We start from the raw sequence: 26,157 nt of genomic DNA on the forward strand, positions 1-26,157 counted from the left end.
CCGGTCACTTATATTAAGAACAAATCGTCTACTCATATCTATATACTGTTATAGTTTGTCAAATCATTTTTATTCACTCATACTTTCACATAACAACTGATAACATCTTGAATTCCAAATAACGGCGGTGTGCTTCATTTACTCACCCCAGTGAACTGCTTTTTAAACAAACATTTCATCACTAAGTCTTTGCCTTCAAATTCAATTGTAAATATACATATATATATATATCTCTTAAATTTCTGGAACTATCTCTATGAGTATAAAGACAAAGAGGAAATCGGGAGGAAGGAGACTGAAGCCAACATTAATCAACCAAATGAACTACTTCATGATTGATGGTAATGCAAATAATTGTCTGAACTGTCCTCCCCTGTAAGTATCATTAGCAGAGTTCAAAACCCTCCTGGATGCTGGCGATATCTGTTTGTCTGGAGCTCAATTGACATACAAGGTGTATCCGTACTTCAGTAGAGCTTGTGGTCATAGCTGAACTTTAACAGTGTTGGACGTTTAACAACTCTAGCTTTAACCACATTGTAATAAAATATCTGTACTTTACATGAATGCATGTGGGCTATACTTTAAAGGGACAGTTTTGGTTTTTGAGGAGGAGTTATTTGAGGTATTTATGTGTAAAGTATGTAGATAACAGTTGGACAAGTCCCTGTTTAGAGAACCCCTCCGCCCAAGAGTTTCTACATGGAGGCTAAGAAAGGCCTCCAAAGGACTTTAGCCACTTAAAAAAGTTCCAACATGTTTGAAAAACCTTTCACTTAAACCTAAGTTTAAGCAATATTTCTGGTTAATCATCACTTCTCCTTGGTGTAAAAAAGCCTTAGTCTTTGATACTATTTTTTTATCCCAACAACAGTCCTGTATAGTATCTCATAGAACTCTAAATTAAAACCAAATCTATCCCTCTAACCTGAGAATATTAAATAGTAAATGGACTTGAGCTTGTATAGCTTTTCTAGTCTACTCAAAGTGCTTTTACACCGCATGTCACACCTACACACTCACACACTGATGGCAGAGGTTGCTATGTGACCATCAGAAATAACTAATCCCAATTACACACACTCATACGCCCCGAAGAAGCAGTGGGCGCAATTGGAGGTTAAATGTCTTGCCCAAGGACGCATCAGACATGTTGCCGCAGGAGCTGGAGAGACGACTGACTCTACCAACTGAGCCACAGCCGCCCCTAGTAGAGGGTATTAATGGGGGTTTGTTTTTATATCATGTGCACTGCATTCCCACTATCAGTGCTTGTTTCTGCCCACATGGATGGGGAACCAACGCAAGACATTTCCTTGACATATCCATGTGTTTTGTATTAAAACGAACAGACAAGAGAAGAAAACCCGACCATGATCCAACCTATCACAGCCATCAACGTTTGAGCCGATTCTCAGAGCAACAAGAAAGTTCCCCATCCGACTGATTCCCACACTGTGACACAATAAATGCTAATTCCATTTTGCATATTTTGTTAGATATTAAATTATTTGACTTGAATAATCTCCCACGGGAATCAGTTATCTTCAACTTCAGTGAAGTTGACATGTTCAAAGCGACAAAAACGTCTCCTCCTTACTTTAACTCTCTCATCCAGGTCTACACTCCCTCCCGCCCACTACGCTCTGCCAATGAAAGGCGTCTGATCCAACCTTCACAACAGAGTCCTAAGTCTCAGACTAGACTCTTCTCCTCTGTCACCCCCCGGTGGTGGAATGAACTTCCAAACTCCATTGGATCTGCAGAGTCCCTCTGCACCTTTAAGAAAAATCTAAAGACCCAGCTCTTTCATGAATACCTACTAACTTAATGATGATAGTCTCCATATTATTGATGATGATGATGGTTGTGACGATGGTTTTTGTTTGATAAACGACGACTTATAAGATGGTTTCTATACTGATTAGAGCTCTCAAGAACTGCCCTCAATGTTGTGCTTTGCCTCTGGTCACTTCCTGTCAGCACCTGTGTGTCCAATCAGACTCAAAGCTGATCATTTGCTGGGGTGCTGGTGACGCAGTGGTTAGTGCACGCGTCCCATGTTTGGAGGCTGTCATCTCAAGCGGGTGGCCCGGGTTCACATCCCACCTGCTGTGGCTTCTTTCCCGCATGTCGTTCCCCATTCTCTCTCTCTGATTTCCAACTCTATCCACTGTCCTATCTCTCCATTAAAGGTACAAAAAGCCCAAAAATCAATCTTTAAAAAAAAAAAAAAAAAAAAAGCTGATCGTTTGCTCTTACTGACATTGTTCCCTTTTTTCTTGCTCCTTGCTTGTGTTGTACTTACTCTCTGATGTACATCACTTTGGATAAAAGCGTCTGCTAAGTGAATTGTAGAATTGTAGAATTATTATAGAAACAGCCAGTAGAAATGTCCTTCAGATGATTACTTTTTACTTTGAATACCTTTCCTGTTTCAGAACTAGTTTTTCAACCTAACTTCAGTGAAGATTTGAATCACTACTTTACTTTTTTTTTTTTTACTCAAGAATGTGTACTTCGACTCAAGTGAAGAATGTGTGTTCCTTTGCCACCTCTAATTGCCTCAACTCCTAATGCAGGAGTTGGTTTTGGGGGTTTATATGTCTGGATATGTAAACAGCAAACTGTCATAAATAAGCCTAGAAATAACTATGTGTTAGATGAAACAGCCTGAAGCCAAAATAAAACTGCACCGGATGCAATAAAAAGTTATTACAGAACAAATGAAACCTTGGTAGGGACAAGTTGAAAGTTTTTTTTTTTTTTCAAACCTTACCTCATCAGTAAAGTGTGATTCTACCATCTGTTACTGACAGTTATTCTCTGTAAAACCAATCCTAATTATCTTTTTCATGGATTCTTGTTGACGGGACAGAAAATTCCTCATCTAATGACACACGATGCCTGCGCCACTCTGACCCGATCCTCTCTTTCCCAGCAATAATAGCTTACACACAGCACGCCTTCATCACTCATCATCTGACAGTGGAGCACTTTTTCCTCTCTCTCAGATCACCTCGTCAGTGCAGAGCTGAGGGATCAAACAGGGTGGATTTGCTTGAGGTGTGAATATGAAGTCCTTCAATGGAAGAATACGGTAATAAGACCTCCACTTGAACTAAGCAAGGCTCCTGAAGCCCCCAGGCAAAGGGAAAAGCACAAGGAAATCTCATTAGGCACTAAACCATTTCTACAAGGCTGCCCCATCACAATGTCGAACTTAAGGAATCCCAGCAGTCAAGTTTAAGCGGAGAAAAAAAAAAGTAGCAACCAGGAGAAACAAAGACATCCCATTCGCCTGAATGTGTCTCGGTGGCAATGAAACAGACGCTTTTTTTAAAAAGAGAAGCAAAAGTGCAAAGTTCCTATCATGAGACGAGGGGAAAATGCTCGTACCAGCAATATTTTCGACTCCCAAGCGGAGGAAGGAGAAGCTCTTGCATATGAAGCACACATAAACAGAAAGTGGGGAGAAAAAATGGTCTCCCTGAGATAAAAATAGACGACTTCAAACAAGTCTAGACTTTGTTCTGTTGCCTGCTGAGGGGAGGAAACCTTTTTCCTGAGTCAATGCTGCAGCTCCAAAGATGCTGATGGGACTATCTTCAAGGCCAGCTTCAATGTTAAGATCCGGAGAAAAGAGAAGTTCATGATTGTCTTTCAAGTGGACATTGCCTTTAACGAGTGGGTTACTTTAATATGTGAACATGTATTAATTAAAGCTGTAGAGGCTCAAGGAAACTGAACTCCAACCAGCCTTTGTCCTTGGATGATGTTTGAGGATATTAAATGCTGGTGAAACCATATCCAATTATAAGATAAACAGTTCTCCTTTGAATAGTCGATAAGTCTTGTAGTACTTTGTTTTTAAAAAGGGCCGCTGTCCATAGCTCCATATGTTAGGCTTCCGGTTTGTGTTTGCTCCAAATGTTGAACGTGACGAACATTCGGTCCAAAGAATACTGATCCCAGACCTGTTGTTTTCCATCACATAATTTAGATTTTCCAACTGATGGCCCCACAGTAACTGCAGTGTACAAGCATCTTAAATTCATTATTATTTTTTCACATTTTAATGCTTAGGTCCTGTGGGGGGAAGTGTGTGGGGGCGGGGGGGGGGGGGGGGGGAACCAATAGACTTGCAGTCCACAGATGAAACCTCTGAAAAACACTAATGGAACAGTCATACCATTTCTAGCCACTAGAGGCAGCAATACAGGTGGAAAAACATGACATTTTAGAGTTGCTTCTTTTAACAATTGCCATATAAAAGAAAGGAAACATTGATTTTGCCTGTAAGGGTATGCTTTAGTTCTTAAAATAAGTTACTGTAGCACACTTCCAGAGAGTGTTATGTAATCAACACCAATTAGCACCATAAGCTTCATAACTCTATGAACTTGAACCAGATTTTGATAAGAGATGGTAAAAAAAAAAAAATTACAGTATAAAAGTGCGAGATCACAATTTTGTAATCTTATAAACAGTATGATTATGCAACACGTAAGACATGGCCTCTACTCAGAGTGGTATAGTTTGAGCTTATTAGTAACTGCGCTGTAAACACAAATTGCTTTGAGTGTCGACATCTTTTCGTCTGTTTGTCGTGACCCTCCCTCTACCACTCTCTGTGGCCCTGAATTTGATAAAAAATGGATGAACGGCTGTAAAAACTAAATTCAAAAGCCTTAAGAGTATAATCACAGCTGATCCTTCAACTGATATTACCACTTACATGATTCTCAGTTTCTTCACAGCATGCACACGGCACTGCACATAATTATCAGGTTATTCTGGGAGGTGACGGAGTGCACTTTTGTAACAGAAACGTATGTCTTGGATGAAACTACAAACTACCAGTTATAGCTGCGGCAGTCTGACGGAGAGAGAGATCCTTAATGTCACCATTATCTGCACTCGTGTCACACTTTATTTGAATAACCAAATCAGTAAATGTCCCAGCCCCATTAAACAAAACCTGCATGCTCTGTCAGCGCTATTTGCCAAATTGCTTTATTACATGTTGTCTCACTTCTGCCTATGAATCAGAAAACATTTGTATTACAAGATCCTTGGATGGTTCTAGTGTAAAAGATTAGACATGTGTCTGTCTGACATTAATATTTCATGTCATGCCTTCTCATTTAATCCATGTTTAAATCTATTTCCCTTTCCAATTACTTCTGAACACCTGCACCACATATTAGCAGATCCCTTCTATTTTTCAAGTTACACAAGCTCCTGATTTTTTTTTTTCTTTACAGGGGGAAGTGAAGCCACTTTGTGCATCTCAATATCTAAACAGGGTAGAAGCATTGTCATTTTCATCAGCGGTGCTTCTGTTTCTGCACCTCCCATCTCTAACCTGATTCAGTCAACATCTGACAGCAGAGAGTGAGATGGAAAGAGAAAGCATGGAGGGAGGGAGATGTAAGGAAGTGCCCCCGCACAAAGCAAACACTGCTCCTGTCTTGTGTTCCGCCGCTGAGAAATGTGAGAGGTGCCATGTTGAGGGTGGTGGCTGCTTTTTAAGGGGTTGGACTTTTATTGTGGCAGGGTATTTGTTGTGTTGTGAGAAATTGCTAATTTATGAAAACCAGAATTTAATGCAGAAGAGCAAAAATATGAAAACACTTTTGGCGGCCTGCTCAGGTTTTGGAAATAAATCTATGTAGCTTTTGAATTGAGTTAAATGCACAAGGTTAAAAAAAGGAGAAATATTTTATTTTATATTCTGGGACTTTTTTTAACCTTGAGAAATCCTATATATTTGCATTAAAAACCCATCATTTCTAAAAGCTCAAATTGCTTTCTGATCTCATAATCTCATTCGTAGACAGATAACATTGTATCAACAGCTCGGCCGTGTGTTGCCCTGGGGATGTTTCACATCAGCTTCCGACTGAGCCTTTTTTTTTTTTTACAGATATGAATCGAATAGATATGCTTGCATGGTTTCTTCTGCCTGTAACCTTGACCTTGAGCAGGCCTGCAAGGCGAGTGAGCATTGTGTGTGGAGAGAGTGGCCGGATCACTTTTGAGCCCCAACTTCCCTCAGCATGCTGCACTGCAATGCACTGCATCATCTGGGCCATTGATTGTCGCTTTCTGAATTTTACAACAATCAAGCACTGGGAGAAATGTTGTAAAAGGTTCTACATGGCTAAAAGCTCCAGTAGATCGAGTAAGTTGGACTTCTGAATTTGAATCTGTCCTGATTGGCTGACTGTGTGAAGAATTGGTGTCATTTCTTTTCAAACCACGGCAGACTGTTCCATGCTTTTTTTAAAGGATAGAGTATGTTCAGAGAACTTTCACACAGCTAAGATGTACTTAAAGTTGCTGGTAATCTGGCTTTGATAGTTCAAAGGCATATTTGGTAGAAATGTTGAGAGTCTCATGAGTGGCATGTACAAAAATATTAAATATCTAAATTCATAAGAAGTGTAGTTCAACCCTAAATAGCAGAATAGATGTCATTATACAATTGTATTATTGCTTCCCAGAATTTGTTGCATAATCGTCTTAATAAATACACACAAACACTATTCAATCCTAATATCAAGAATGCCCAAAGCAGGTGGAAGACCGACTATTTCAATGTATTTATCCTGAATTCCTCTACCACTGGATCGTTGTCGTATAAAGACGTTATCAGCACACATACTAAAAGAGCGTTTATTTACATTTACAAGGCTTACTCTCATGGGGGAAGGAGGTTCTATAATCCACACAGGGCCCCCCAGAATCTACCTCACGGTTGTTTTCAGTGTCAATGATTCAAGCTGGATAGAAACCTATTCATTTGTATTACATTTTAGATGCATGTTATAATGTAAGACCCCAAATCCCATAATCAGATGATATTGTGGATATTGGTTTCCATCGGCTATTTTCAATGGGAGATATGTTACGTAATAAGAGACATACAGTTTTGCATTTGCCTCACCTTTAGAATGTATTACTTCCTGATTTTTGTTATCTCAGTGGTGTGCATAATCAAACATTTCTGCCGCTTTAGAATTCTTGGTTTTCATGGCCAGTGGTCTGCAGAAGGGCTCAGGGGGAGGGCTGAGTGATGTAGCCCCATGGAAGGGCCATCTGGCCTGAAGACCGCTACCTGACTCCGGCCCCCTACACCAGGACCACATGCACCTGGTAGGGCTGGCAAGGTATGCCTCGGCAGTTTGCCAGATATGGAAAGATACCAGTTCAATTTGGATGGGTCCCTCAGCATGGAGGGCCTCTGGCTGGAAGGTTACCAAATGGAGCAAAGGAAGTTCAAAGTGCAAGCTCTGCTGGAGCTTCATCTGCAAGCCACACACTCACAGAGAGGCACATCTTAGAAAGAGATGCTTCTGATTTGGATGAAAACTGAAGAAGAAATTAATGAATTGTCACCATGATGAAGTTAAGATATGTTGTGTTGTCGCAAAAGGTCAAATTGAATCTGGCAATTATGCAGCATACATCAGAGTTCATTGACTTCAAAATACAGAAGAAACCAATTAAAAGGAGAGCTCATGTAAGGTGACAAGCAACAAAAGCAAATTGTAAAATACTGCACAAATTCCTTGTGATAAATCATCAATCCCAAGGCATTCTAAAAAATAATGCATAAATCCATGGGTAAGTTCTGACATCGTAACTCGATCGATAGAGCTAGATGGACCACCACTCCAAAATTACAGGAGGCATTGTGTAATAAGGAGGTAATACTTGTAGTAACTGTTACATCTGTGCTGTTTGTCCCTTCTCCCCCTCTGTTGTTTACAGCCCAGGTGAAGCTACTGATTGCACCTGGCCACAGAGCTTAAAATACAACGCTGAGTTTAGGAGCAGTGAGGTTTCTGAGTTGGGACTGTGTGTTGTAGTGTTTAGTTAAATTAGTTTCTGAGTTGATCTTTGTTATTATTTATTCTGTCTATTGATAATAAGTCCCTTGGTTTTGACTTTGGTAAGGTGGATGATGTTTTTTATTGGGTCAATTTGTGGGTTTGTTGTTAGCCCCATAGGGCCGCTTTATGGTGGGGCGTGACATAACGATGAATTCTGTTTGGTACCACAAATGATCTGGCAGCCCACGTCCTGCTTTTTTTTTATCAAAGTACCATTCCCAGACAATAATCACATTGCACCTACTACTTCAATTAACATAAACTCAAATACACATTTGTTTGTATTTATCAACACTGTTCAAAAGTTACCAGATTTTCCTGTAACAGAGGAACCCAAGACAGTGAAACACACTTATATTGTTTGTCTGAAACATGTACATCTACACATATATCATGATCAAATGTTGTATTTAGAGTGGATTTAGACCATACAATCAGGAAATAATCACCATTTTCTTTATTTTCTCACCATTTTCTTTATTTAGAGTACCTGAATAAGACCAAAACCAACGAAAGCCTTGTTATTGTCCGACGTCCCACTCAAGACCATTGCATTCTGAATGTTTCATTTTGTTACTGAAACAGAAGGAAAAACTGGTTTTTTTTGTTAAACTATTGTACTATTTGGGCTATTGAGTTTTTACAAAGCTGTATGTACTGCAGTATAATTGATAAATCTAACTTAATACATTGTATTCTAACCTAAGTGGATGTATTGCTTTTTTTTCAGTCGGCTTATATCGTTAAATAAGCATTATGTAACAAAGACAGTGTAGCAGTCTTTGGCTTAACGCCTTGTGTTTCCACAGTAGCAATAAACATGCCGTACCTGTCATGGCGGCTCTGTCATTGCGGCCGACAAGACACGTCCCGTTACAACAATAAAATTAAGGATTTCTGTGGCTTTGATAACTTTTTAAAATATTTGAGGTAATGTAAGTACTCAACAAAAAATATATAAAACATAGGTTAAGTCAAATTCTTCTTATATTAGATATTTGAATGTAAAAATTGTAGGCCTAATTTAATTTGACATATAGTACGTTTCCAAACACAAGAATTATCCCACTAAAGGTAAGACTGATAGGAAGGTACTTTGAGTCCGGTGACCTTGAGAAAAGTGTTAACTCTATTTGAAGTAACTGAAGTATCTGCATACTAAAAAAAAAATCTTAAAGCCATCATCTTGTCAAGTTAATTGATTTTTCATTAGTTTGTGTTTTTTGTATTGCATACACACTTTTGTAGACAATGTAGACTATCCGAGGTAGTGTCCTAAATTCCCTGAATCCTCCCACACTGCACACCTCCACAGCACCGTTGGCTCAGGCAAACAGTGAGTCAAAGATGTGAGGTACCTCCTATTGCTCACACAATGATAATCACATGGAGCATCACCTTCTCTCACACGCTTGAACCTGAGCTTTCTGTCGACTGTCAGTGCATTACTTCGAGAGCGGGGAGAATATGAAAGGTACGACGCGCGGAGACAGGGCTCAATTAGGCGTGACAGACCCACATTTTTTTTTTCCTTTCAACTGCAGTCGGCTGATTTCTTTCAGTCCATCTCTGCCCCGGGAAGGTTTCCTGTTATGATAGGGGTCCTGCTTTAAAAAGGTCCTTGCTACCCCCCTGGACTCACTCACTGCTGAGTGGATGAATTAATTAGCCCCCTGTGTTCCTGGTGACCAACTAGAAGACCTACTATACTAATGATCTAACATCTGATGTCGTCAGACACACTTATCCAATCTATCATCCAGCCTCCCAATTGCTACAAAATGTTATTTTCATTGTTGGGCCATTTCATAATCTTAAATCAATTGTGTCTCTTAATCCAGTGGACAAAGGAGAATGTAGTATGATAATAATTGTTTAAAACTACAAGCTAGTTTCAGGCTTTGGACTTTTGAGCATGTATCTATAGGCTACCTTATTGTTTGTCTTTATTTTATCTTTAATTATTCCACTTTTATTTTTGTCTTATCTTCATTTTTATCTAATATCTTAAAGAAATGTAATATAATTAGTTGCTCTTGGTTATGTGTGTGTATTTATTCTCACTAAACTCATGTGGTCTTAACTAGAGAAGCAGAATGCAGATTCTTTCAGTACAAGTCATTAATAGCTTATTAGGTTATAAACTTATTGTGATTCTTCCTGATTCAAAAACAGCATCAAGACAGGAACACAGGCTGAGTTTACAGGAGGCAGTGCTCTACCCTGCCTTAAGGATATAGGCACTACAAGAATATTGTAAGGAGAATCATTAAGGATACCGACCGACTCAAAAATGGTCTTCTCTCTCTGCTGCAGTGGTGAAGAAAGTACACCCGATACTCCAGGCCAGCACCGAGAGGCACAGGAAGAACTTTTATACCTCCAGTCGAAAAGTTTGAAATGAGGACACAATATTTTAGGAGGAGTTCAAAGAGTGACATTTCACTTTGACTGTGTCCTGTATGGGTTTACGTACATTTATAATAACCTTTTTGATAGGAGCTTTACATTGACTAAAATAACAGCAGAGAAGGAAACTTGATTATATCAGAGAAAATAGAAACTGAAAGCAGCAGTGTGTTAAGTGTGGAACAAACCCGGTTGTTGAACTGATAGAAAAAGATGTTGCCAGAGTATGATTTGTGCTTAATGCAAATGTTGTAAAGGTTATTTCATCCAGTCATGTTATTTAGTTTGCTTTTATGTGTTGAAATCAGCCACACCCTAGATCAGTATCTGCACATTTATTTTTGCATTAAAAAGAAAGGTTAACATTATGCACTTCTTAACACCCTTCTAACTTTCTCTCTGGATGTTCCTGAGCTGTTAATAGGAGGTGGATGTTTTCTAAATGTGATCCAGTGCTGCCACTGTAGCTGAGGTGTCCACAGCCTGACTCTGATGCTGTCTAATGGGCTCTGATAGCTGCATGCTGGCGTCGAGAGCTGTGACAAGGAGAGCTGGGCCGATCAAAGCCTCATCCCAGAGAAACATGCTAATTCACATGCTAATGACAGGGTTGAGCTAAATGTATTTAGACATTAGCAGATGTGGCAGGCACTGTATCTCCAGATGTCTTCATCTGTCCCCAGTGTGTCTTTTCAAGGATGACTCTATACCCAGATGGGGCCTGCCAAAAAGCAGGAAGTGATTTATTTTTCCAGGCAAGTATTCTTGGTTCATAAAACACATGGACACCTCTTGCAGGGCATTGCCAAGCTGAAGACTGTTCATGCAGAGCTGATGCCAAAAGTCAGCAGGAATGTAGGACAGTTTGATGTGCCCACAGCTTTTGTACTGAGCAGTGAATTCTGTCTGAATTTCACCATTTGATGAGATGCTAGTCTCTTTTGTAAACATCCCCCATTCAGCCAATACAGTAGTGAGTGACGGTCCAATTTTGATTACATATGTTTCTACTTCATAGAAGTTTATTCAGAAGCCGCTAAAGATGACCCAAGAGGCCCACAGGCCTCATGTTGTTAAATATTTGAAAAAGTATTACAATGCAAGGCAGCACAAACAACACATAACTTTTCAAAACCTTTAAAACACTGTCTGGCAAATGATCTTGATTGAAAATGATATGAAAATAATTAAGAGAATGTGTTTTGTTACAACTGTTCACACATTGGATGTCTGCTTTCTGTTGTTTTTATAAAATTTTTTGCAATATTCTGTTTTCATTATTTGTCCTTTTGGTCAACATAAAAGTCAAAGAATGTAAGATGTAAAGGGAAGCCATGCCATGTCACCTTTAATCTGAAAGTCTGTGGGCAGGACTCTGACAGCTTATTGTTTATTATCATTATTGCAGTTGAACTATCAAGTGATATCTGCATTTATGCTGTATTTCTTTGGTAGCATTATGTGGATTTTAAGATTATATTGCTGTATTCAATTGAAGATCCTTATTTTGGAGACAATATTTTATCAGGTCAGTGCTAAAAGAAACTGACAAATGAATCAAAATAAATATCCCCTTACAGTAAAATTACAATGATTTCATACTTATAGACTGAGTTGGTGTATGTACATGGTGTTATTTGAACATTTTAAAAGCAAACATAGTGTTGATATGTTTGTAATAAGTTTAAATTTCACCTTTTCTTACAAAGTCAAGAAACCTGAGGACGCAGGGACTTAGTGTCATCAGGGTCTTGATGCTACAAAGGTGTTTACCTGACTATCAAGCTATAAACAAATTCAAAGGACAACACAGAATTATTGATCTGTATTTTTTCATTTGGTGTAAACTGTCACTCCCCGCTTATGCTGTGATAAACAGAACCAGAGCCTGCAGTGTAGAGAAAATGGGCTGAATCATCGTAAATTAGATGCTTTTGACTCTTAGCACCCCAATGAAGTGTTTGGCAACAAAACTGGACCACTTATCTCTGTGTCAGGCAAAAAAAAGAACCAACCAGAGTTGTAGTGGTGCGTGGAGAAGTGGACATACTCTTAATGAATACTCTTACCAGCCCGTCCAGCAAAGGACTAATGCCCTGTGTGTTAAAGATGTGACTGACAAAGAACAAGAAGCAGTGAACATACCCCCCAACACACATGCATATAAAAAGGCATATAAGCTTGTAAAATGTTTACTGTGCCAAAACATTAAGTTTATTTGTTTTTGTCCAGCAATAACCTGGACTACAGCCTACACCTCTAACAACACTGAGCTGGAGGTACGACCACCTAAAACCACTGTCTTACTAAATGTTCTTGTTAATGCTACTCTTAGGTAATTGTATGTTGTATGAAACATAAGTTTCACCCAGAACGTCTGTAACTGGCTAATTCAAAGTCTTGGATTTGCATTTGAGCACTGACATGCTATTTGCTCAATAGCCCAATATGGGGGTTGTATGTTGAAGTTCAAACTTTGCATAGAGTAATGTCAACCTCTTTTTATTTTGAAAGATTTATTTTTTTTAGATTGTTTTGCCTTTTCTGTAGAGATAGGACAGTGGATAGAGTTGGAATCAGGGACAGAGAGAGTTGAGTACAACATGCGAAAAAGGTCGGATTTGAAATGTGGGCCGCCCGCCTGGAGGACTATAGCCTCTGTACATAGGGCCCACGCACTAACCACTAGGCGATGGGGACCCCAACACTTTTTTTTAATATATCACTTGAGCAACGATTAGAGCAGTAACATTAGCTAAACCTAGCTACAATCCAACATGCAGCAGCTCTGCCAAAGAGTGTCACAGGCCAATTTTAATGCTCATTCAACGCTTTACCATTTTTTTAAATTATTGGATCCAATTGTTTTGAAGATGTAAACTTACCTTAAAACCTTAAAAGTGCATGAACATGAACAATAATCACTCACTGAATCCTAACCTAAAAATAGGCCATGCACTTTAAAGCAGGCTGAGCATTTGCCATGAATACAAAGCCTTTAAATAAATTTAAAAAATACTCTATGATATACAGAGTAAATTCTTCTGTTCTGACATTTGGCAGCATTTGCTTAAAGAATTTATGTTCCCTCCAATAATTCAGTAAAGCTGCTGGGTGACTCTCTCCCAACAGTCAAGTGCATTTTGACATCGCTGTACCAAATCCTTGCAGTCGGCGGGGGAATATATTCCAGCTGTAAGGCTGATCCACTTTTCTACGAAAACTCTCTGTCTATCTCGCTGTTGTCTTTCCATCAACAAATATCATCATCATACAGAATCAGCTTCGAGTGCCTGTTTTGGATTGTGTACCCCGACTCTTTTCCCACCTACAATTATTATTCATTGCGTTAATTTGCAGCACTAATGTGACATCGTGCTCCTCCACTAAACAGAGGTGTTAATTCATCCATGAGTCACACAATCATTTCAAACGCCAGGTGTTGGATGAATGTTTCATTGTGTTTCAGAGGTCTTAATTATAAGGAAGCACAAAGACTTTGCAGCAGACAATTATTTGTTAGTTTCTTAATTATGCTAACAGATATCCAATTAGGAACATTCTATTCAGGCACCTTTATTCCCCCGTATTGTTTCACCCACAGGAGGTTATATACACAATGGTTCTACAGCCACAATGGCTGAAGCACTGACCCTTTAGAACGTTGGCAAGCTTACAAAGAGAGCAACATTGCCTGAACTTCAACATCCAGCAAGATAAGAGGGGGGAAAAAAACAAGAAATAATGAAGCATAGTAATGAATAGTTTGTTTTGTACTTGTCAAGCAGCCACATTTGCAGGTAGTTGTAAGGTAACAGGAGAACAATTTGGTCTTAATGATCGGCAATGTGATATGAACTCATTAAAATATCTGTGAATTGCTGTGGTGGGTCATACGTGCATGTAGAGCCAGGAAGTGTGTGGGCTGCTGTAGAGGCTGAGAAGAAAAAAAGGCTTAGTTGTGCTCTCTTTTGAACACTAAGTATTTCGCATACATCATATGAACTTCAAGAGTCTGAGTGGGCTACAAAGGATCCCTTCTTGACTCTTACTTTAATACGAAGCAAACTGAACAGGAAATAAACGCTGCTTATTTTAAGCTACAACCAGCGTGAGTTTAGAAGAATTTCCTTTCTTGCATGGTCTTCTTTGAGTTGTTCAAGGCTTCTTCTTTTTTTTTTCTACTACTTGCTGTCAACATATTATGTCACACTTGTTCAATTAACTTCACCCGGCCATTTCATCTGCTCCTCTCAGTCAACATGGGCTCTTGAAAAAACACCACTTTCATCTTCACTTTCCTACATACATTCTTGCAGTTTACAGATTGCCAGGGAATCAATTTGTGCCACCGAAATGTCTTGTCCAATTCGGAACCTGATCAGCGGTTGAGATGGGGCTCTCTGCCTCCTGAAAGAAGACCTCTGACTGCCTCGCAATGGCTGCCAGAATCAGCCTTGTCAATCTGAATTGCTAGGAGGGGGAAGAGGTTTCAAAGGAAGCAGATAGTACAAACACCATGACCAGCAATTGAATCCTTGAGCCTCAGATTGGACATATTCGGTTCAGGATGTTTCAGCTCGATCTTCACAACCATCACCTGGCAAATCTGTCTTTTTCAGAAATTCTAAAGCAAGTTTAAACTCCTCTAACTTAACACAGCCAGTTGCAGCCTTTATATATTTGAAATATAAACTAACCTAACTGTTGCATATGTCCAGACAAAATCTGATCTTTATGGCAGTGCTCAACCTCAGCAGCTCAAGCTCTGAACTGTGCTTCAGCATTTGGCGCTCCTCTGTGCCACGCACCCATCACCTCCATCACCATCACTCACATCAAAGTGTCAATCACATCAGAGTGCAGTGCATGGGGCAGCTGCAGTTATGTCACCTATCAAAGCCGATAATGTCCTGCTCTATTGTTCCCAAAGAGACACTGATATAAAAAACATGAATTATATCTAATTTACAGACGGATTCATAAAAGGTAAGGCTGAACCATGTATCATTTTTCCATCGCAATAGGGATGTGGCCATGCACAATAGTGATGTACGCATGCACAATAGCCACATTGAAGGACAAGCAATTTCAGTCATGAACTGAAGCCCGTCATGCTGCCACTTTTGTGTTTTGTGTGACGCAAACCAAGACCACCAGTCTCCTAGTTCCCATGAATAATCTACAAAAAAAAGTTTTTTTCTGATATCACCGTCAGAATTTAGAGAATTGACCACTGGGCGTGCAGTCTGTTTCCCCTGCATATAAAAATGTGTAGACTACAGGTGGTGCTGTTGCCGTCACAGATACCACAGCATGACACTGGAGGTAGACGCTCATTTAAAGATTTCTAAGTGTATTCCCGCTGTCAGCAGCACCTCATGTGATCGATAATGCTGTGGCCACATATACAAACCGTTAACAAGAGCACACGTTTGTTAGCAGCTACACCTGCAGCCTCACACGGTGAAATGTTCAGTGAGTGATAAGCCAACTCAAGTGGGTGAGCTTTAGTTGAATTAGATGTTACACTCATTGGGGCTGGTCTTGTAGACTAAGCGTAACTTTGAACATTGTTAGAAATGGTTGATGACATATAAGTAACACAATTTAGAATCATGGAGTGTCTTTGTAACATTTATGAAGAAACATTCTGTCCATCTGTCCGCTCTCCAGAAGCAATCATTTGTTTTCCTTATTTCAAATATTGTATCATTATTAATATGTTCTAACTGCAGCATGTGTTGAATAGTTAAACAGAAGTTGTTTATCACCTCAGCTTCAAACAAATGGTCATGCTAAACCCAACACAATGCAGGTGTGTATGTGAGATTTAAGGTTTGGTCAATTATGACCCTCTCATTGACATTGCAAACTAAAGACATGGGCAGAAAAAAGCTAAGAACGAGGGTTCCCTGTAAAGCACCAGCCTCCTTCATGGTCCTTCAGGTCCTCTATACACTGCACTGTGAGTGGATAAATGTCTGTGTGTACAGTACAAGACAAATTCCCCCCACTTACTGTAAATTGAAGGGGCCACTAATTGAGTGGGCTTTGAAAAAGCACCAGCAAAAATATTTTCATCGCATGATTGAATGGAAAAAGAACGCAAGAGGGAGAAGCAGAGAGGTGTCAGCAATAGAAGCGATGCTCTCAGGAGCACCCAAGGGCACTTACTGAAATAAAGTGAGCGCTCCTGAAGCCTCACAGGCTTGGCTCAGCGTGCGCCGACATATTACCCATATAAAGTCTATATATTTTTTTGTCAAGAGTCTGCCTACAGAAAGACTCTGACTCCTCTCAACAGTCTTTAACAGAGTATACCTTCAGAATAAAGGAAATAATGACTCACATGGGATTTGTGTGCTTCTATTGAGAGAGGGACTAGTTTGTTTATGGGCACATGAAGCCTGATGGCGAGTAAACCGACTTACTGGAGCGTGGCGGCGTCCGCCTGCCTGATTACTCCTAGGCACTTACCCAAAGGATCGCTTAGCCCACACCGTGGCTTCAGTTAGCTTTGTTGTTTCAGTATGACTTTTCCGTTTGGTTTTGGGGGGTTTATTGTAGCAGGATTTGTTAGGGAACAGGTCTGAAAGCGCTCAGATTAGACTCCGCTTGTGTTGCAATCGGATGTTCACAACCTGATTTGGAAGCTCACATTGTAATTGCAGCATTACACGGAATGAGGGTGTCTGAGACATTAGGTCCATGTGTGCCAAGTGTAGGGAGAGAGTAAGTGGAGGGAGAGAAGAGACACAGCTACAGTACTAGGAAAACTAGAATTAACACATGATTGTATGCCTCCTAAGAATAAAGTTGGAGTTTAAATGTGTCTGTTTTTCTCATTAATCGACCATGAGCTGTGGGAAAGACAAGGGATACTTTTGTATATTGAAAGTATTTGAAACTCAAAACTCAAAATGACAGCACTAGGCCTTCATTGAACAGGAGAGGTCACAACACAATCATTTAAAGGATGGACATAAAACCAGAGAATAAACGTTTCTTCCTCTTTAAGACTTTTTCACACCTGTACTCACATTTCACCTACAGACTGCCCCTGAAATCGTCCCGAGTTGCCTGTTTTTATTTTTTAATAACATTACATTTACATTTAACATTTTATGGGTGAAAAAAGCGTTAGCATTTCTCTTCAGATTATTTAAATTGTCAGTAGAACATTCTTGCAAAAGCTGAACAGACAAGAGGGAGGCGAGATCGTCTGCTAACAGCGTCTGATGATGTCATTCTCTTGAATGGATGTAGAAATAAACATTAACCAAATGTCAAAAAAATTCCAACTGACATGTCTAATTTATATAGTTTAAGAGATTGGGAGGGATGTGATGTCACAGTGACCTTGACTTATTACAGTTGACCACCAACGAGTTCAAGTGGACTGATAGTCAAATTTGAAGATATTCTGCAGGTGTTTTTGAGATTCATATTCATAAGAAGAGAATGTATGGGCAAAATAATAACATAAATACCAATGTCATGTCAAAGTGAAGATGTAATTAATTGTTTTTTTGCAAAAGTTTGTCATAAAAAGTGTATGAATGCCTTTTTGAAGGCTAACAGCTACCTTGACCTCAGAGGACAGATTTTTAATATGTTCATACTTCAGTCATAGAGAATGTCTGTGTTAAATTTTAATTCCAGGTGCCTTTTGACAGACAATGTTTGCAGCGAATAACATTCATTCAACTCAACCTTTGCATACTCATTCACACCTTTGTGAATTCTTTTCTACTTGAGAAGTAAAGAGTGAGCCTGACAACCGGGAAAACTGTTAGTCAGTACTCTGAACAACAAAAGAGCAATAGAATGCCAAAGCAATTTGGAGGTCAATTACTCCGAGAAACTTCTGAAAACTCTTCAAGCACAATAAAAAAAAACCTCAGCTGTGTAACTTAAACTGTGTTTTGAATGTTTACAAAAAGTCAACTGTTTTTGGCTAAAAAGTTGGTCAAAAAAACAGCCAACTCATTATCTATTTAGAAAAATCTCCCTCTTTTTAAGCATGTCACATTAAAAATTGATTTGAACTGCCTTAGACCTCTAAAGACATAAACACACAAGTTTATTCAGACACATCAAAACAGTGCATACAACATTAAAATTGAAGAACATTTGCTGATTCACTTAGTTAATTTATATGATTTAAACCAAAATCCTTTCATTATTCTTCAGGTCTATGAGGCAGTATTCAGGCAAAGCAATGTTCAGAGCTAAATGTTCAAAACGTAATGCTCAGAGCTAAACGTTGAGAGTCATATGATCTATCTATCTATGTAAATGTTATGAACTAAATGTTAAGGGCTATTTGTTCAGAGCTAAATATTCAGGGGTAAATGTTCAGAGCTGAATGTTCAGAGCTAAATATTCAGGGGTAAATGTTCAGAGCTGAATGTTCAGAGCTAAAGGTTCAGAGCTAAATGTTTAAAGCTACATCTTCAGAGCTAAATATCCAGAGCTAAATGCTAACATTGGCATTCCAACATTATATCCTGCAGATGCTATTGGTTTATTGTCTTAGTTAAGCATGTTAGCATGCTTACAATCTTAGTAGCACAAAAAAACAAAGAAGAACTGAGGTTCATGAGATCGTTAGTTCTGATCAATCATCAGTTTTGGCTTAATGATAGTGCAAGAAAAAAAGTTACAGTCAGTGAAGTGAGAGAGAACAACACAAAAGGGAACATGTGCGTCCTAAATAAAATTCAATGCAGTCCTTTGAAAAGTAGCTAAGAGATCGAACCATGTGTTGGTGGAAAGTTGTCCCCAGTTGTTAGAATCCATTCTCTGTGAACTGCTACTCTATTAAAATGTGTGCCAAACTATCAGGTGGATACTGTATGTATGAAACCCAACGATGAGTGAAAACTAAAGCTGATGGCAAAAGAGAGAATTTTGGTGGATGACTAAAGTCATTATGATTCATACTCATTCGAAGAATAAATATCTATACCAGATGTAATGAGAATTATTCGTACACTTAAATCGTACACAAAAATATAAAGTGAACCATCAAACAAAGAAGGATTCTTCCACTAGGAACAATGATATTTGGCAAAATCTGAACAAAACTCAGTCTTGACTAAACTTGTGGAAAAAACTGACAACCATTTGTCAAGTCATGCCACTAGCATGACAAAGCTATGGTGCATAGCCAATTACAAATCATACATTTAAAACATAACAATGCTTTGTCCTTTTACAACTTCAACACAAACATGTTAAAAAAATGGACAAACTATCAGATACTACTGCAGCAACCTTAAACCTTTCTCTGCTGCACAAATCTAGTCACTTAGCATATGTTTGTCCTAGATTGCAGCTTTTAATTTCTGTGATGTCTGATGAGCAGATTGTGAATGTGTTCACTGAACAGCCAGCCTACTACTCCATGAGCCGTCAACAGCCTTCAAATGTCTGAAAATGAGCACACTATAAAGCCTTGATGTGTGGAATACCACTGCACAAAACAGACCTGACTGTGGTCAACCTAACGTTTGGATTGGCAGTAAATTGGGCGTCGCCATGGCTACGAGAACGCACAAACAACCATATTCCCTCAACGCCCCGAGAGGTAGTGCGAGACAGTCGACGAAGACAGCATATGTGAACGTCTTTCTCACAACGCTCCGAAGAACACCATGTGATCGACTCCTCATTAATTGGTGACAAAATCTCTTGATATATCTGACTTGTTCATCTGTGTGTGAAAATCTGCAACATTACTGTTCTCTCTAAAAGGATTTATTTTATAATTTACCTCATTCTGTTGGCTTTTATTTGGACGTGTTCAAGCAGGAAATGTCCAACGTCTTTGGCCGCATCAAAGCTCAAGAGTAAACTTCTACGACTGATAGACAATATGTCAGTCTGAATACATCAGAGTGACGGAGCAAAGTACTCAATGTGTGACATTTCATAATGTAAATAATACGGTGGCGGTGCATGCTGTACATCCACCTGAGCAATATGCCACAGGCCCCACAGAGAGGCTGCTCTTTGCTTGTAACCTTTTACTCAGAATCTCAATTATAGTGGCAACAACTCAGCAGGTATTTGTTTTCTCACTTTTACTGTGTTGCAATAATTGTAAATGAAAAATTGGTTGGTAATAGCTGCCTTGTATTATTCTGGTGACATAAAATGTTAAAAGTAGTGGCATGAAAATGTTTCACTGGAGGCCACATTGTGCTTTTATTATTTTTGAACCATTCCAGTTACAAATAATCAAAGAGCTAAGATGCACAAATAAATCTTATATTAAGGGACTTCTCATTTGTAGTATCCAAAAAGACAGCAGTGTATTTCAAAATCTGCCATGGATAGCTAGAGATGCCGAGAATGAAGGACTCAAACAACAACAACAACAACAACAAAAAACAGACAGCTCAATTTAATGCAGGGATTGTCTTGTCACCAGTTTCATTTTTTTCATCAGGCTAAAATGTGAATATAATAAAAACTTTCTATGCTGTCTTGAACCAGTAGGTAATGTATTTCTTTTTACATTCTTTGTATTATTTCTGAGATTTTGAAAAAATAAATATGGAACAAGAAACCCAAGCAAACAGGCAAGCCTGACATTTTAAAGCCTGGCAACAAGCTAAGTGCTAAGCAGCATTAACTAAGTCTTAATTTGATGATAAAAATGAAACCTGAAAACATTGGAAACATTCAGATAATCTTACAGGGAATCAAAAATTGCTTCTTTTTGTATTATTATGGAGTGGCAGATGGAATTGGGAAATATATGAATGAGGACCACCACAGCCTGATTTGGTGAAAATGCAATCACAGGGGTGCTACGTCCCATTAAGCAAATGTTAAAAACAGAGCAGAAAATGTTTTCCATAGATGGACAAAACCAAACATCAGTACACTTAGTGTTGCCGTATTTTGTTCTACTCTATGGATTCTCGAGAATAAAATGCATTTTAGCTTATTGGATAAATCATTAGACTGGCCTGATCCAATGAAGCAACATACACTACATTCACATGTATGCACAAATTGTTAACATTTATTCAAAAAAGGGAGGCCTTAAAAAGGCAGAGATGTATGAACAAAAAAAATCGAAAATTTTCTAATGTCTTTGAATTTGATTCAGACATTCTTTGGACCAGTGCCTTACAGAGCAACGTGGACAAATTAAGGTTGCATTAGTAATTACACTTCAATTCAGAAACATAAAGCTACCCCCATTGCTTCCCTTTTTTTTTTTTTTTTTGGACTCATGGGAATACTGGGATTAGAAACGGTGGTTATTCTGGCCAAAAATTTGACCAATTTTCAAAAAATTTTAGATTTCTACCAAAACATGCCAAGAGGAAACTGCAACCAAAGGAAATAGAAAATGTATGTTAATGACACAAACTGGTTAATGGGAAAGCATAATGGGATATATCACAATGGCTTAAGACTGAGGCATGGTGACACATACTGCCATTTTCTCCTATATTCAGGACAGTCCTTTGAACTGTTGTGTATTCTTTACCCATAATACATTTGTTCTCCTGTTTTGCTGATAAAAGCTTGTATGACTCCTGTGGCCAATGTTTCGTGAGTCATAATTAGAAGCTACAACCCAATCTGACATACAAGCTTCCAGTCATGCAGGCTGGTTAAGAGACACGCTTTGTAAATGCCTTAAAGGTTAAACATTAAGAGCAGCGAAGCCCTTATCTGCATCCCTTTCACTTTAGCTCCATGGCATTTTGTTGACTCATCTGTTTATTTATACAGCAGCTCAGATTGTAAAGACAGAGGATGCCTGTTCCGGCTTATAGCAACAACTCTACATTTTTAATGCAGGATCTTCTATTCTTGCACGCCTTGAGTAACTCGTGTGGATCAACTGAAAGAATAGGGGCAAATAGTTTCATCGCTGAACAAGTATTCAGATCACAGAAAATCAAACGGTGCTGCTAAATAGTAATGACTGTTTTGTTTAGAGGGTGCACACAAATTGACAGAGGCAGAGACTTTCAAAATAACAATGAAAAATGGAAGAAAAAGGGTTGGGTGGGGGGGGGGGGCATTATCCAGATTTTTGTTTCCCCTGCCTCTCCTGTAAGGTCACATTGTCATGAGCAAACACTACTTTGTCAAGCCCTCAGAAACACCGGAGGCCCAGGATGGAATTTCAGTGCAGGGCTTGGGCGCTGGTGATACATGTTTGACTGTAATTGGTTTTGTTACAGACATGGCTAAGTGGTGTTGGTGCAACACAGCTGTACGCTTGTGCGAAGTCATCAGGACATGTGACAAATTCTTTTCTTTTTTTCTTCTCCTGGAAACCAGATTTTCTTAGAAATAAAAATGACATTGTTACATGTAATGCCTTCAATATCTGGTCTACACCAATTAAAATTTACGAAAGAAGAAGGAGGAACAGAAGGTTGAGATATCAGCCCTCGCAGCAAATGAATACACTCGCACTACTGTCTTTCAGTACTTCTTTGCTTAATCTGCCTGAAGTCTTTCCTCTTTCAATTTTAATTAAAGTTTAAAGCAATAATCTGAAATTGCATTGAGGCTTCGGTTATCACTCGGGATCCGACATAAAGCATGTTTGCCCAGGTTCTGATTCATGCTTGAATTGAACAAAAGGCAAAGCTCCTCTGTTTCTCCTACAACCTGTATGTGTTGTCTCTGAAGAATGGACAAAATGCTGCATTAGAGGCAGCTGGTAAAACAAAGTAATAAAATGTGCTGCACCATGGGTGACAGGGCTCAGAGTGACACATCCAGCAGCACTGCCAGCTGCAGCGTGTAGAGGTACACAACACATAATGCTCCAATGAGACAGGTTGCACAGGGACTCACATAAAAGTGGATGTCTTATAATAATAGGGCATCATGGCATTCTTTGACATCACTGTTAGAACTCTAGCTTTGCTCGTCTTTGTTCAGTGTTGGGACATTCAAATAAATTCCAGGGGTTGTGAGACGGCCTTTGAAAGATGAGAGATGAACTCGTGAAGGACAGATTTGGTCACTTATGAATGATGCTAAATATCAACAGTCAGGAAATGCTCACTGTCTGTGCGTTGCAGAACAATTATAACGACAACCTTGAGTGATCAGGTGCAGGGCTGCGTCATTTGAAAATGAGTCATTTTGAGGCAAAAATGACGACTGAGTTTCAGTCCTGATACTGAATACTTAAGAGCTGGAACACAGTTGTATCAGAAAATTGATTATACAAACATTCTAATAAGCGATGTTTTTTTTCAAAAGAATGCACAACAGTGTCTTTGCTCTTTAAACTCTCAAATGACTGGCTCTCCTTGTCTCAGTTTGAACTGAATATCTTTGGTTTTCAAGGATATCAGATGGACAAAAAAGTACATACAAATGTCGCTGAGTTATTAAGAGCATATTTTCTACTGCTTTCGGAAAAACTTGACCAAAAAATGGCTCCATTCATTAAAATTAATTAACGTAAAATACCTCAAATTTTCCGCAGAAAATATATTTCGAATCTAGCATCATATTTGTCACCCCATTCGTTTCCATATGTAAACCAAGTTGATATTGGAATCCTGCCAATATCAAACTTTAGGTCAATTCTGTCAATATCAAGATGTTACAGGTGGGTCACACACAATAAAAAAAGAAAGGAAGAAAGAAACAGGTGCATGGAGACCACTGCTGGATGTCTGATTTGGTGCGTCAACAAACAACTGAACATACAATTACATACTGTGAAGTTTAGAGACTCTGTAAATCCCCTTTCCTCTCCACTAAGGAATTCTTTCAATGTCATGACAAAACAAGCAAGAAGCTACAAGAAGAGATGCAGCTCTTAAGTTTGCAGGTACATTCAGGCCTGTGGCTCGAGGAAGCCTTGCTTCAGAAGAGGGAAGGAGGAGTCCGGAAAATTGCTTAACCTCTCCCACAACCTCCAGCTCCACTTGAAAATCCTGCCCTCTGGTCAGAGATGCTCCCTGCTCAACATGAGCAGCTTTAACCCGACATCAATTCAGCTGCTCAGCCTGAAGAAGCTCCGGGGATAAGATCCCCCCCCATTCTCTCTTCCCCTCCTCGAGGTCACTTTCTCCTTCTACAACTTAAATAAAAGGCCTGAACAGATTGAAAGGGGCATGTGTGTTTTGGCCTTTTTTTATTTTATTTTAGATCAGAATATAATGTCCTCATATCAAATGATTGAATTACAAACCAGACCTTTTTATGGAGCATGGAAATTCATTGCCAGATGAATCCCAACACTCTTTGTTGTTTAAAAATGCAGATGTGAGAAGATGTTAAGAGAAAGACATAAGCCTGTGTCATTTCATAACTTAGGTGACAGTTTATCCTACAGAAGAGTGTTTCTCTCACCTCTCACACTGTAACCGTCTCTCTCTCTCTTTCACTCTCTCCCCTCACACACGTCGGCTACACAAACACATGCACTGCATCTCAAAGGGCGCATCACACTGAGATCTGGTTTCTCTCTTGAGGGTGCTTTTGTGCCCACCTGATGGACAACATGAGCGCACATCTGCCTCCTCTGTGGGTTCGTTCATATGCCCAGTGAGGCTTCAAGTCAAAAAATATTTAGATAAATGACTTACACTGCTGTTTTGGCCGGACCAGTGCACCATAGCCTGGTTGTGAGATGAATCCCCGGTTAAGGCGAACATTGAGCTGTTAAGTTTGAGCTCATCCAGTCTCGCACTGGCGGCTCTCCGCTCCTCTCCGCTCCAGCGCATTTCAGATCGCGTCACTCTGCGTCCGGCCGCGGAGCTCGTGCCCTCTCCCGGGTCTTGACTCTTGGCTGAATCGGGGGATCTGACTTTACCACCATCACTATTTCTTCTGGTACGCTTTCTGCTCCTGCTCGCAGAGGCCAAAAGTGCATCACTGCCTTGCTGCTGACCGTTCATTTTGTCATCAGAAACTTTCGTCTTTGCAAACTCGCCAACAACAATTTCGCCTTCTGAGCTCAGGTAGTGTGTATTATTCCGTTTCAGTCTCGGCTCCGCGTATTCCGCCCGGTCTGGAGCGCATTCAGCGGACCCAGATGCGCAACGGAGACGCTGACTTTCGGCACCTGCAGCCCCGGATCTCCCTGCCCCGTCTCCGCGCACCAAAACTTCTCTCTTTAATCCTGTTGCGGGTTCATTTGTGTCGAATTTCAGAAGTAATTCCTGTGCACGCCACTTATTTCCAGGCTGGCATGACTTACAAGTTATCTCAGCTTCGGTGGCATGGTAGAAGCAGCAGAGCGTCATCAAAAGCAAAAGCCAAAGCGCTAAACTGTGCCACTTTGGGGGAAATCTGACCTCCCTCTCCATCTCCGGTGGCAGAGTAGTTCTGCTGGGGGATGCAAATGGTCCCTCTTCCTCACACTCGTCTCGGGGAATTGAATTCGCGCTCGGAGGAGGAAGCGGCGGAACTGCTGCGCAAGTTGTGGCGTTGCCCAAATGCAGTGTTGTAAAAAGTGCAGCTGAGTCTAAGTGGTCCAAGTTGAAGGATTTGATCAGACGAAGCCCCGCGCGCATGGGGGAGGAGCTGAGAGTGAGAGATGGATAATGCTCTGTCTTTCTCCATATTTGTTATTTTCCACCATATGGTCTTCTATAATTAAAGCAGTCAGTAATACAGTCATTTTTTTTGTTCTGCTTCTCTTTTATTTCCCCTCACGGCCACATTCTCTAAGAAGCTATTCATGGTGTGTTTTTTTTTTTTTTTTTTAATCTTCTTCCCCCTCCATGCAGATTTTATCACCAGCCTCCCTCCAGGAAAGTCAATTGCTTAATTTAGTAGATGAAACTGAATTATTTTACCAATGATGAACCTGGATCCATTCAACCCTTTC

At 39.7% G+C, this 26,157-nt stretch overlaps 1 protein-coding gene across 6 annotated transcripts in view; it reads right to left on the reverse strand.

Moving 5' to 3' along the window:
- The window catches only part of sorcs1 (sortilin-related VPS10 domain containing receptor 1), a 163,550-nt gene extending 137,695 nt beyond the window's left edge, over positions 1-25,855 (reverse strand). For all 6 annotated transcript variants that reach the window (XR_010664729.1, XR_010664731.1, XR_010664732.1 and 3 more), the window contains exon 1: positions 24,911-25,855. Coding sequence is in view for 3 of the 6 variants with exons in the window: in XM_020639084.3 (XP_020494740.2) it covers positions 24,911-25,840 (930 nt within the window). In the remaining 3 variants the exon portion in view is untranslated. The remainder of the gene's footprint in view (positions 1-24,910) is intronic.
- Between the last annotated feature and the right edge of the window lie 302 nt (positions 25,856-26,157).

This window comes from Labrus bergylta, chromosome 1 (genome assembly GCF_963930695.1).
Source record: "Labrus bergylta chromosome 1, fLabBer1.1, whole genome shotgun sequence".
Taxonomy (NCBI): Eukaryota; Metazoa; Chordata; class Actinopteri; order Labriformes; family Labridae; genus Labrus; species Labrus bergylta.